General features: G+C 38.1%; 2 protein-coding genes across 4 annotated transcripts in view; one reads left to right on the top strand and one right to left on the bottom strand.

The window, feature by feature from the left end:
• LOC141957617 (poly(rC)-binding protein 3-like) overlaps positions 1-6,973 on the top strand; it is a 543,962-nt gene extending 536,989 nt beyond the window's left edge. For all 3 annotated transcript variants that reach the window (XM_074899415.1, XM_074899414.1, XM_074899411.1), the window contains one exon: positions 4,782-6,973. In XM_074899415.1, the coding sequence (XP_074755516.1) occupies positions 4,782-4,846 (65 nt within the window). In that variant the 3' untranslated portion in view covers positions 4,847-6,973. The remainder of the gene's footprint in view (positions 1-4,781) is intronic.
• Positions 1,682-13,728, bottom strand: ZNF830 (zinc finger protein 830). Its single transcript, XM_074899416.1, has 10 exons — positions 13,579-13,728; positions 13,339-13,438; positions 12,105-12,225; positions 11,525-11,558; positions 9,962-10,182; positions 9,535-9,625; positions 8,793-8,856; positions 5,690-5,770; positions 4,278-4,354; positions 1,682-2,353 (listed from the first exon to the last, which is right to left on the bottom strand). Exons 1-10 carry the CDS (start codon positions 13,698-13,700, stop codon positions 2,170-2,172), a joined length of 1,095 nt encoding a protein of 364 aa, XP_074755517.1. The 5' UTR covers positions 13,701-13,728; the 3' UTR covers positions 1,682-2,169.
• Positions 13,729-14,279: the final 551 nt, after the last annotated feature.

Here is a 14,279-nt window from a genome sequence, read left to right as displayed (position 1 = left end):
GTAACAACTACATCAGCTGAACTGTTTCAGTACTCAGTTCCTAGCCTATTCATCTGCAGTTGAAACCATGATTTGCAGATTCCTGTACAAAAGTAAAAAGTTACAGATGTATTTACAGAAAGTGTAAATTATAAACTCAGAGATTAACATTTTTATACTGTAAAAACATATAGGCCCATGGCGCTCACTGTAACCTGCCTTTAGTCACATCTGTTTCTCTGACATTAAGCTAGATGCAGAGTGGTTCTAAAGTTCAGCATTAATGAGCTAGTATGCTTTGGTGAGTCAGGTCAGTGAAAAGCAAAGATAAGCAGAACAATTAGAAACTTCACTTAGATCTTCTGAGAGTGAAATTGGGGGATTGTCTTTTGGCTTGTTCTGAAAGAAACTGTCCATCTGTTAATACTGTACCTCTCAGATGAAAGTTCTCTTTAAACTGAAAAATGGATCTAGAGATCTTTCACTACAGCGTAATAGGCACCTTATACATTGATATTCAAATGTTTCACAATATAGGAGGAAATTTTATTTCAAGTTTTGGCCCAGCTTTCTCCAATTTACCAAAACATTCATTATTTGTTTCAATACTCTCTGAATGTTTCTGTATTCTGTATTTCAATACTCTCTGAATGTTCCTATCTCAACAACAGTACTAATTCATGTAAGACTGCAGTGTTTTATGAAAAATTTTAGTAGTCACAGCTACTTACAGTTGTGGTTATTAAATCAACCAAAAAACAATGACTGTAAGCCAGCATATGTTAGCGGGAATAAATGAATGCACCAAACCATTAAGGACCATAGCTTGAATTTTGAAATCTTTCTAAAAGAACTGAACTCAAGGATCATGGAAACGAAGAGCGATAAAAACAGCATCTCACAATATGGAAAAGGCTCCCTCCATATCAACTCTTTCTTCCAAAACAGCAAATCAAACTTGTAGCTTTAGTTTTTCTCTGTATTACTTGGTAAATAACCATCTTTAAGGCAATTATCTAGAATGTTCTTATAAAAACAAAGCTTCTCTCTCTTTAAAACTTCACTAATGTGTTTTAAAACTAATCTTTTAAAAAGAAGTAAATGTTAAGCTGTTCCTTCATAACTTTACTGTGTGATAAATATCAAACTACACATTTCCTATTTTTTCAAAAGTCTTCAGCACATTTGAAATGTTTTAAGATTTGCGAAAGTTTTTAAAAAATTGCTTAATGTAAAAAAAAAAAACCCAAAACAAAAACAACAAACCTTACCAAAGCTCAGGGTAATTCTGCTTTCCATGTCCCAATCTTGACAAGTTTGTTGGTTCCTGAATTTACTTCATCTGTGTTTAGAAATCAGTTTTAGACGCTTTTTATGCCTCAAATGGTATCTTAAGAAAATCTCCAGTATTTACAGCTAGATAAATGATTGTACCTCATCAGTTTCCAGTGCAGTACCTTCCTCTCTGGCATTTTGTCACACATTCATTTAGTTCTTTTCATTTCATTCATTGTCTTTTCATCCCCCTCCTCAAGAAATGCGAGGTATGCTACACTATGGCTGCACTAATAAGCAAAACAAGATACTATAAAGAAAAATATTCAGCACTGCCTATGGCACATCACAGAGTATACACAGCCGAGAAGCTGTAGCTCAGCATTTCTAAGCTTATTCCTTATGTACACAGGGAAACTGTAGCAGATCCTGAAAAAATGTACTTATTTTATTGAGAGCTGAGGCAATGGATTGAAGAGCACTTATAAATTTTAAGGTAACATAAATGCATAATATTTTCTCTTCCTTAACCCCCTAATCTGGGAATACTCCATACACTACCACTTTTGCAAGTCCTTCCATACACAGAATCCAAGTCTCAGAATGACCAGATACACCTAATCCTTCCAAAACCTTAAGAGATTCTTCAGCTACTTATTAATCCCATTAAAATACCTCTGGTAGGAAACCAATAATTTTAATAGGAAAGCTGCATTCAATATTGTACAACATTTGCAATATACAGTTTTTACAGCAAGTAATACACCACTGTAGATCTACAAAGATTTTTTTTTAATACACTTGGCTCTTTACCATCTTATGATCCTCTTTAAATAAGTATTTAATAAGCTTCTCACTTCAAACAATGGAAGTAACATCACAGATAAAGGGAATATCAACCATGTTGCAGAAATGCTATAACAAAGCCCCTTTCACCCGCCAGTCTTGAGAGAGCAAATCCTGCAATTCTTCTTCATCTTCACTACCAATAGCCTCATCCTCTTTTTCTTGTGTTGCTCTTAGTCTCATGGCTTCCTTTAACTTCTCCTTCATCAGATCTTGGCGGTTACGCAAAAGCTCAACACGGCGGTAACATTCACTGTTAAAAAGTAAACCACCTATTAACATTTGTGGTCTTTCCACATTAACTGGATTTTCTACAGTGCTGGATTTTGCTTCTCCAACTTCAGATAAGAAAAGCTACATAGCTCCCCATCAATTAAAAAATAAGCTTGCAATATGCTAGTGCATCTTCTCCGTGTTGATCAAGTGGAAACAGACCAAAAGAGAGGAGAAGTGTGGTCAATTCTCTAGCAATGAGATCTAATCCAAATATTTAACAACTGCAAAGCCACCACAAAACATTCTTCAAAAAGGCACAGAACCAATATCCACTCCCACGCAAGAAGACACCCCACTTGTTGCTCTACTTATGGTTTTTATATATGGTAGAAAGGCGAGCTATCAATTGGCTATCAATTTTGATAAGTTAGTGGTGAAATCTCTGAAAATAATAAAAAAGTAGCACAAGTGGTCAGATTCTCTATCTGCTTACTGTGTGCTGTAACAGAATATTTCACGTAAACACAACCCACAAATTTCAGTTTTCCATTTACTTAAGTCCTTGAAATATGTTTTATAACAATTATTCTATCCATTTTAACAGGATATTTTGTTGAAAATGCCAAGTAGTATCAGCCTGATTTAAATACATCTTGCTTCTTTCATTCCTGTTTGCTAGGAAGAGTCAACAAGAAAAGCTTATTATCTGGATCCCGTTTCCTTTAGTGTATCTGCAATATGCTTACTTACAGGCAGTCACAGCTGAAGATCTGAAGGCTAAAGAAAACATGAATGTCACTAGAATTGATTTTGATTTTGAATTTAATTTGAAATAGCCTGAATTTAAATACACTCAGAAGACAAAGTTACAAAAATGGTCTTTAAAAAAACCCATTTGGAACTTTTATTTTGGAGAAAAGTAATTATGGTAACAAACTTGAAATTCTCTACAAATTTCTGAGTTTGGTTCTATGTACTATAGCATCCTAAGCTACTGGGAAAAATGAATGCTCAAAGACAGCCTGGTTTAGCTCAAGCCCTCTCCAAAATTCCATGAACATTGTTAAAAGATATTCTTGTACTACCAAAGCTCAGTTTGAACCCAGTGCTATTTGTTATTATATGCTGATTACCTGTAGCATGTAAATCTGTCCAGATGGCTTAAGTGTTGCTTTAATTTTTAGTGCTTCTTTTTGTTGCAGGGTTCATTAAAAACAGAATTAATCTTTTTCTACTCAACTGCTACCATTGCCATAATCACCATTAATTAACATGTTAAGCTACATGATAATGGCAACAATCTGTTCCACTAAGATGTATTTCAGGTTACTAAAAAGTTTAACTTTTATCCAACTGCTACACCTACCATTTCAGCAAAACAGAACAAAACAAAAAAGACACTTCATGTAATGAAGTGCATCATTCAACAAAACCTTTAAGTAAAATTTTATTAAAAATAAGGAGAATTAGTCGCAGAACGGGACATTTTCAGTACAGCACATGGATGGCCAAAGTACAAATCTTGTTATCAAAATTTTAATTGCAGAATATCAGACCATGTTTTTTAAAAATGGTCACAAATTCTACATCAATCAGAACTCACAGAGAAATACAAATTAAGACATTTGACAGGGAAAGGGGGACAGTTTGTTCAAAGAATTTGTCTTCTATTGCTTTATTTTGCCCATGCCTGCCTGCTGTATTTTTGGTGACTCTAGTGCTTTCTCTCTTTGCAAACAATTATATAACTTCACCATAATATACAACATAACTGCACCAAAATTCATGGTTTTATTAGGTATGATTCTGCAATTGGAGGGAGTCTGTCCTTCAAGTATCTTAGGTGATTAATGAAAGGTAGCATCGCAGAAGATTAAAATTAAAAATATTATCAGTCTAGTCAAATAGCGAACCATTACTGCTGGAGAACAGAAAGTTTGAGGAAAAATTGATCTACTTACATCTGCTCATCAATTTCGCCAATCTGACGATCTAGTCGTCCCTCCTCATCTTCTTCTGCCACTATTGCTTCTGAAATCTAAACCAGAAAAGTGCTAAGAAAATTTACCTTCATGCTGAATTTCACTGTTGTTCCTTTTTGATGTCTGTGTCTTCCCTTCCTCCCCTCTGCCTCAAGTCAATGTTAATCTCCTATACGTATACCCCCACTTTCACAAAAGACTCTGGAGGCAAATACAGAAAAAGTCTGATCTGGTTTAATTTGAAACAGAAATGTTTTTTCTTAAAACTAAAAGTAGTTTGGCTGCTTTGGGGTTAACCTTTCAAATTTTTCAATACACTACTATTTGAAACTGAGCATAACCAAACTATGCGCATCCAAAGTCTGAGGTTGAAACAGGAGCTATATCCCAGTGCTTGGGACTTAATTACACACGCTTATTGAAAGTATTGGTTAAATATTCCCACTAGATCTCGAAGTGTTTCTAACCTGTTATTTTTTTCAGCATATACTTTCTCAAATCTGAGTGTCTGGGAGATGCTATGCAATCAATGGTCCACGCATAACTGAGAAGATTCCTTCTAAGCTGAAGAATTATCTGAATGGCTAATGCTAGCAAAATGTATCCACCACTGCTTTTGTATGAACATTCGCTCTGTTTATAGTGCTGACCGCTTTAAAATGAGCAATGATAAATTTTTTTGCACCATGTTTCTTAGAAGTTGACATATCAACAATTATTTACAATTAAAATTAAAAAACTAGCAAATACTCTAGGAGAAGATTGAGAACGCCAGGTATCTTTAGTGACAGTTTTATATTGTACAAAAGGGCAGATGAAAACCTGTTCTGCAAAGACTTTTCACGCAATGCTAAGCAGTAAAAAATGGAAGTACAGAAAAATTGTGGCCAACTGATGTGTCTCATACACAAGATCTTTTATCATTTCTCCAAATTTTGGGGTTCCCTTCCAATACATTTAAATTAACCATAAAACCCAGGTTACCTACACTTTATAGATCCTTTTTGAAAAAGACAAACGGGTGGTGTTTTGTTCTATGTTTTTCAAGGTTAAAATAACGTACCTCATCTAAAGAAGAGCCTGCAATTATGTCCTGTTTGGGTGCAGGATGCTGATCTGAGGCATATGCTATCTTATTTAAATACAATTTAACAAATGTAACTAGGTATATACGGATGACCGGATCCTGATCATAAGTTTATTCAACTTCCCTTAAGTGGAAAACAGAAGGAACCCTTTGCTCATTTATAAAGTGCATTTAACCACACACTGCATTGCAACAAACAGCTGACAAATGCAGATGTCAGTCATTCTGCAGAGCTGCATGAAACTGTTGTTTTCCTTATTGTGTATAGTATTTAGAATCAATAAAAATAGATTCCATTACTTACTGTGTTGACCTGTCGCATTGCCTTTTGAAATTCATCCCATTCTTTGTCCATCTGATCCTTTGGAGCATCAACTTTTCGCACCTAAGGAACATGAAAAAACAGACTTATTAATGATTTGTCTAGTGACTCTTTGGGGCACTGTAAAACACCTGAAGAAATAGGGCAAATTATGCTGTGTCCTCAGAAAAGTCTGGTTGACATACTTCTATTTAAGTAATGCATATAAATGTCATGTCCTGCTCAGAAGAGGGAGACAAGTGACTTAGATTCCTAACAATGAATAAGAGAGTGCATCTGCACAGTGGTCTTGGGAGAAAAATCTGACTCTGCTCCTGGATTAAAACAACATTCTTGACTGTAGCATTAAAAAATAATTGACTAAGAATGGATGGCGTGGAATGTCTGGAGTAACAAAAGTGACTAAATCTGTTAATCTGACGGTCTGTAATTTCACTGTGTTAGGTGATAACTTAAAATTCTTCTGTAAACTGCCGGTTCAATTGTACATAATAGCTCTCACAAGCCAAAAAGCAGAGAATTATTTGCTTTTGGCACAGCATAAAATATCAGATGATTCAGTCACTAGTCTGACTGTATTTCAAATCTAGTCTAATTTTTTTGGCTAACAGAAGAAATAGTACAGCTACGTACCAGTTTTAATGACATGCAAATATTTTTCTTCTGTGATAGATGACATTAATTACTAAGACAAGACACAAAAAGTAGTAGCTGCAAGAATGCATTTAAGATCTACAACTAAGGTAATCAAAACCAGATTGTGCTTTTAATACAAGCAAATAAACAAGGTAATCTACCTGTGTAACCAAAACTTCCACAATTCAAGAGTGGAAGATGTGGCATAGAACATATGTTAGATGACAGATTTTGCCTGGCTCTAGACTGGGTGGAGATTATATAACTAGGAGAACTAAGCAGTTTGAACAGAATAATTCATGGCACCATCTTTTTGCATTAGTTTTATTTTTCCTTTTTTGATTCCTCTCTTTTGGTAACACATCAGTCATCATCATAGTAAACACAACAGTTTGGTACCTTGTGTTCCTGAACAATTATACAAAATCCAGTAGTATGAATTAAGTTTCTAGAATAAATTAGAAGCTTCCAAGCAAACAACATACTGGGAAGTAATAGTTATCATTTCATTTTTCTGTTCTGTGATTATTTCTATCATATGTGTATGTACTGTGTTATTATGCATTGTGGTTGTCTTTTGTAATTCATAATTACTTGTATTTCTTACAATAAATTTAAAGAGTAAAGATATTATTTTTCCTTGAAATATTTATATAATCCAGAGTTTATATGCTTTATAAATTCCTAATGTAAAGAACAAACATTTTTAAAGCCCGCAATCTCCCTTCCAAACACTCACTGTTAATTATGAAAATAATTGTTTTATGTATTATTCCAACATAGAATCACTTGCAGACATCTCAATATAAGTGATGTCACAAACATTTTCCTTCCCCTGCACATTAGCTAAACTTAGAAAGGGCTGATTAAAAAAGAACATCACCTGCAAGCAATTCAAGGAAGAGCTTATTGGAACATGTATCCACTTGCAAATTTTATCAGCTGAGGAGATAACCAGAACAAAGATCACTAATCAGTGTCCTCTCAGATATAAGCAGATTCTCCTTTGCTTGACAGGCATTTGTACAAGCTTCCCAACTGATGGTGAAACTATTTGGAAAATTTAACACTACAATTAGTCATATTAAAAAAAAAAAAAAAAGTGTGGCTTTTTCAGCTATGTATTTCAATATTGAAAATGTTATTCAAAACTATTCACATATGCTAACATGTGGGCATAGGCAGTGCCAAAAGAATCTTGCCAGAGCAATTAAGAGATGCCTGAGCTTGTAAATGGGACAGTGGGACTAACTGAACACAAAGAAGCGTTATTTGGAAGGTCTCCAAATCAGAAGTCAGGATTCAACCTCACAATCCAATTTAAATACACCAGCAGCCTTCCACACTGTGAACAACAGGGAAATACACTCAAGGAAAACAAAAAAGACTCAGGCTCAACATGATTATTTCAATAAAGAAAGCAGGAGAGCCATTCAATCTATGGCAAATTTTACAAAACAAACAAACAAAAAAGGTTTGTACTTAAAATGTCAGGGGTTTTTTTGGTCATCATTTGGTACAGTGCAAGTTGATGGAAGAATGAATCATTTTGATCACAATGTCAAGATTTTTAGTTGTGGGGGTTTTTTTGAGAAACACACTGAATGCCCACATTTCTTTTTTGCGCATCAAAAAACCCCATAGTGGTAAAAGACAAAAGGGCTGGAGACCAAGTTCACTGTTGGAGTATGCCAGTGCTAGAGATTACAGTGTATACAATAATCTAGCTATTTTCATTCTAATAAGATGTAAAGTATCAGTCACAAAGTGACTTTTAATATTTTTCAACAGGATCTCTCAAAGGACATTAGAGAACTATTTTTATATCCTCAATTCTGAAGCAGAACTGGATGCACAAATTAGGTGAAATGTTTTTCTTGAGATGACTCAAAAAAATAAAACTAACAGGTGGATTGTCCAAATCTCAGTCTAGCATTTTAATCAACAAATAACACTTCTTTGGTTTTCTTTAAGAGTCACAAAGGAACCACAATCAAAAATACCTTCTGAGAGATGATTTAACAAGCTCTTCCTGCCTGCCTCTGTCCCTTTTCATGTTTTCTAATTAATACAGAGTGAACTGCTCAACGCTGCGCCAGAAGAGGTTTAGACTGGACATTAGGAAGCATTTCTTTACCATGAGGGTGGTCAGACAGTGGAACAGGCTTCCTAGAGAAGTGGTCGATGCCCCAAGACTGTCAGTGTTTAGGAGTCATCTGGACAGTGCCCTTAATAACACGCTTTAACTTTTTGTCAGCCCTGAATTAGTCAGGTAGTTGGACTAGAGGTTTGTTGTAGGTCCCTTCCAACTGAAATTATTCTACTCTAATGTATTCATTTTCTTATATTCTGGTATGACTAATTACCTGGAAAACCATCCTTACTACTCAGAAAATCATTATAACTGGCAGAAATAAATACAGCAGCATAAAAAAAGCAGATCACTTACTTTTGCATCCACTTCAGGATCATCAAAGAAACCTTCTGGCAAAGCTTCAGCAGTGTTTTCTTTCCTGAAATGTTTAATCACTATTATCCTAAGTTAACACTTTACAACCTGCTTTATGGTAGAGTTAAAAATAGTCAAGAATAAAATCCAGAATCTTTTATAAAGGGACCTAGAAATGGAGCAAGATTTTTTTATGCCCCGAGTTTTACCTACAACCACCAAAACTTGCTTCTTCCATTTGGTCTTACATAACTTAAAAGGAATTGCACAGACAGGTTTAAATCTCAGTCAAAACAAGAGTTATAGCTTAGGCTTCTTAAACTGTTCTTTCCAGTGTGCTGAGCACGAAAACATTTTAACAGCACAGTCTCTACTTTTGAAAGCCTAAACCACTGCCTACAAAAAGTGCTTGAGTGAGCTGAACCATTACTACAGAACAAGTAAATGGTTTTCTTTAAACAGTTAACAGCAGTGGTTAACATTAAGCTTTCAAGGTATCCTGCATTAAAATTTGCAAATGGAGATGTCTGAGACACTGTATGGCATTGGTCCATCTCTTATCCTGCCCCTAGGGTGTGAAATACCTGTCTGAAATAATGCTAGAGGCTGACATACATACAAAATATTCCAAATACAAGTCAACAATATGACAGATTTCTAAGTGATCACAGTCTGTATTTCCTGGAAGAATAACATTTATTTACAGTTCCCAAATCTATCAGTATTTGATTTGACTGCTTACCTTTCCACTATCTTCTCTTGTATCTCTGCTTTCTGTATGGATCCTGAATGGGAAACTATAGGAGCAGCTGTAGTTTTGCTGTCAAAGAAGTCTGTAAGAAAGGACAGAAGCCTATGAACAAAAAGAACAACTGTTCAAGCTTCTTTATAAAATTCTGACTGGACAGGAATTTCAATTAATACCTTACTGAATCAAGGGAAGAACAGCCAGACATTATTTCACATGACAGCCTCAAACAATTAGAACATAAAATCAGTACATGCTGAGAAAATACAACACAATAACAAACTATCAAGGAATCTCTCTACTTCCAGTATTACATATCCTAACCAGCTTACAGCAATAATCAGAAGAAATGAAAACCCTTCTATCATCAGTTAAAACAGCTTCTCCTTACCGAATCACTTACTATTTCAGTCATCGTTACCTGCAGGCAGAGAATTAGCTATTACTTCTTCAGTTGGAGGTGGAATTTCAGTTTTATGCGTAACAGAAGATTTTTTTGCTTGATCTTGTTCTTCCTCTTCCTCTTCCTCATCATCATCATCATCATCGTAATTTCCTGACAATAAACTGGGACCTGGACCCTTTGAAAGCCGTTCATTTGTGTTATCTTGCTCCACTTCATCAAAAAAGTCTGCTGGTAGCCTAGTAAAGAACACACAACCTAACTATTTTGAACTTCACAAAAATCAGTTACAGTCTAGCATCCAAAGCCTATTCAATCTGTGAGCAATATGATCTTTGAGGTATTCTGCAATACCCTAAACTGTGCAGCTACCAATGTAGCCACTGTCTGAAGGCAGCACATACTTGCTGCTTTCATTTGAAGTTCCCCAGAAATGCTTAGGTTAATGCTGAAAACACATTTCAGTTCCACTTTTGTATTTAAATGTTCTCTATCAGAAAGGTTAATAAAAACATCCCGTAACAAAGTGTATTTGAAGGAATGGCAGGTTAGGTAATTCTGTTTCCACATTCAAAGTTATTTGCACAAGTGTACTGGCTGTGAACACATTAAATACAAAAGTCATAGTTCAGCGGTTGTACTAATGTCACATAAACCTTGATAATGTTCATGTTTAACACAGCTACTTATTACTGTTGCTCTGAACTGCCACACAGGCTCAGCCATGAGAAAACCCAGATTTGTTTTTATAACAGCTGCAGGCCTCCAAGCCAAACATTTTTCCAGGTTATATTTTAAAATAATCAAACTGATCAGTATAATGCTGAACAAACCTCTCAACTGTTCCTTCTGCAAACACACTCAAAATGTCTACAAAGTCCCTCCTACTGTCAAGATAACAGCACATAATATCTGTGCAAGATAATAAAAATTTATCCTGTGAAGAAGCATAGAGGAGAACTGCAGGCCTCGTGTGACATCTACCAACCCCACAAAGATGTCCAAATACCATCAGAAATCTTTAGTTGCAGTAAGATGCTTAACCCAATCCCCTGAAGCCAAATGTATCTGTGAGAGTTCAACTGCATGATAGGCATTTACATTAATTTTAAGTGACAAAAACATCTTAATAAAGATCTGCTGATGACATTCCTTAGTAGTTTTTGGAAATAAATATCATTTAAATATACATTTAAACAGACATTAAAATGTGTCTTAATTTCAGACTACCATCTCTTCTGCAGTATGCTTAGCATTAGAGTGCATGCCACAATCTGCTTATTTTCATTCTAGCAAACTGTGCAATGCCACCACATATTAATCCTTAAAAGTTGATAGTGACAGTAAAATAATTCCTTTTTTGATCACGACTCTAGAGTTAATACCACGATTTTCTCATCTGTACTGAGGAAGATGCTGCCATGTCCAGGAATATACACCCACATTAGAAAATGAGCAGAGATCTGCTGATTCTCTGAATCTTTACCCTTGGCTAGGAAGGATATGAGGAAGAACAGAGCAAGAATGCAGCAGCTGGTACAGTTACAAAAACTCATATGTAATGAAATAACATCTACTTACCCAGATGTAGATGTGTGTGGCTTTTCATCTGTACCTGTATAACAGCCAAGAGTCACTTCTTACAATCCATGCTTTCAAAAGAAATATCCCTCAGACAGACTCCTACAGCAGCAAGTTCACAAATGCACACTTTCATCTATATATTCATATATAACACCAAGGGGAAAAAAATTAACTATCTTTCCTTTAGCATGAATTTTCATGCATGGATTGAGGTAAAACAGTGGACTGATCCCACTGAAAGGGATTAACACCATTTCTGGACAAGTGCTTCTACTGTTTACCTTACAGTACTGTTTCTGGTTCTATTGGACCAAGATGCAGCTCCATGATCTAATTCAACCAAATAACCCAGAAGGAAACTACCAAAAGTGTAGTTTTCTCCTGATGAGTGAACTCACAGGGAAAGAGCAAGACAGACGTTTTCCCTTTGCAGCAGCACCAGGCTGACATTAACTCAACAGTCTTGTGTGTTCACACACACTTCCATGGGGAAAAAAAAAAAAAAACCAACCAAAAACATTCAAGATGTGAAATGGCTAGATTCTGCAAGTGTTTGTAAGTATTCTTCTCTCCTTACCTTTTACTCTCTTTAACTCTGTATTTTCCAAGTCAACAGTTTTTCTCTTGACAGGATGAGATGATGTGCTAGCAGCTGAACCAGTTGCTGTCTGCTTTGTGCCTTTTAATTCTGCAACTCTCTATGAAGAAGTACAAAATTCAGGAAGTTTTCCTAGCAGGAACTTCTGGATTGCAGCTTAAAATACAGCACTTCTAGAAGCGTATTAAACTGAGCTAGCATCTTTCTAGTACAGTACCACTGAAACAGACATCACGGATACCAAAACCAAGACCAATGCTTCTGTCAGTCTCTTGCATGATGTGACATGGTGGCAGAGGAACTGTCACTTGCACAAGGGAGGCTGTACGAGTGAGAAAGGAATGACTAAGATCAGTGACATTTACAGCACTAAGACTCTGGAGGAAAAAGCAGGAAGGCTGGACTCATCCTAATGTTCTTAAAATGTTTTAAAATTAAAACACGGCAGTAGTATTAAAGACATGTCACTGTGCCTTGCCACGATAATCTACACAGAGTGCAAGCAACGAACTAAAAACCCCTCAGCTCTTTTGGTTTTTTCCTCAGTAATTGTAACATTAAATGCAATCTCTCAGTTTCTCCCAAGAAGCAGCAGCAGAATTTAAAAGAATTTAAAAAATCAGGTTTAAGGTTGCATCCAAGTTACAAGTTCTCTGAAATTCTTTTACAAAATTTTTATCTTTATTGCTAAATTATAAAGAAAAAAAGCGCCTATTTTCTTAACCACGTGTAAGCTGCTCCTTGATAACATGCAGGTAACAAAGCAATCCCATAGAGGGTTTCCAAGTCCGACCTGCAGACAAGTGACAGTTAAAAGCTGTCGCTAACGTGGGAACAGCTTAATCTTAAGAGCGCGCCCCTTGAAAGACACGGGACGGTTCTCACAAGCGCTGATTTTTCAACGGGTACATAGGTTTTACAAAAACAAACCAATCAGGCTTGGTTTTGCACCGCTCTCTCCTGGCAGATGCCCAGCCGTTACTTATTAGCGTACACCTCAAAAAGCAGCAAACCCCCAGCCTCCGTGAGCGCGGTGTAAGCTCCCCTCTCCCCACCCCCTTCTCACGTGGTGCCCGGTTACTCACGCACAACAAACACCCAGCCAGCGCCGAGCGGAGCCGAGCTGAAGCCCGGACCCACCCCACCAAGGGGTGCACCGGCACCAAGGCCTAGCCCGCCACCCGCCCCCGGCGGGAAGCCAGCGGCAGCTCACCTCACGGTGCTGCTTGCCCAGGGCGTGGGTCTGCCACAGCAGCTCGCTCTTCACGGGCGCGTTGCAGAGCGTGCAGCTCAGGTGTCCCAGGCTGTTGTACGTGGCGGACGCCGTTAAGGGAAGCAGAGCGCTGCGCTGGAGACCCCCACCCCTCACCGCCCCGCGACGGCCACCCCCTCCCTCCCTGCCACCAGGCCGGGCCAGCCGTCGAGGCGAGAGGGAGGCCGGTGCCGAGGATATTTGGCGAAGGGCGAGTCGATCCGCTTCTTTCCCGCGTTCTGCTGCTGCTTCTCCCGCATGAGGCGCCGCAGCTCCTCCTGCCGCACCTGCTTCCGCCCCGCGCCCGCCCCGGCAGCCGCCATCTTCTCCCGGCGAGCAGAGCGGAGGGGCGGGGCGGGCGCCCAGACCGAGGCTACGGCTCCGCCCCGCGGCGTGACGCACGGCGGGTGGGCGGTGATGCAGGGAAGCCCCGCCCCCACCGGGGGAAAGCGTGGGGGGTGGGGCGGGGCCTAGAGCGGGTGGGCGGGGCAGAGTCGGGAGCCACGCCCCCAGCGGGGAGGGGGAGGAGAAACAAAATCTCAACACAGGAGCAGAATTAAATTCTCCGGCTTTTGGAGCACCACTGTAACTAAAGAGGCACCATCATCTAGCTGTGGGCTGCATCTCTGAATAACTTCCCCAGAAAGTGCCCCAAAGATGCAAAAAAATAATTAAAAGCCCACAGCACATTACATATACCCAGATCCAAAAACCCAGTACACAGCTGTGAAAATTGCTTTTTAAAAAGAAAAAAAAAAAAACCAAACCCACATCTTTCCTTTAAGCTTCAGCTTGTTGCCAATCACGGCAACATTCCAGGCTTTGAATCCCCACACCCTTTGGGGAGGCCTTGCACACCCACCTGCTGTTCCCAAACGCCGCCAACTTGCCCGCACAGTGCA

This window comes from Athene noctua, chromosome 2 (genome assembly GCF_965140245.1).
Source record: "Athene noctua chromosome 2, bAthNoc1.hap1.1, whole genome shotgun sequence".
Taxonomy (NCBI): domain Eukaryota; kingdom Metazoa; phylum Chordata; class Aves; order Strigiformes; family Strigidae; genus Athene; species Athene noctua.
Note: the sequence above shows the minus strand (reverse complement) of the source record. Positions and strands in the feature narration are given on the sequence as shown.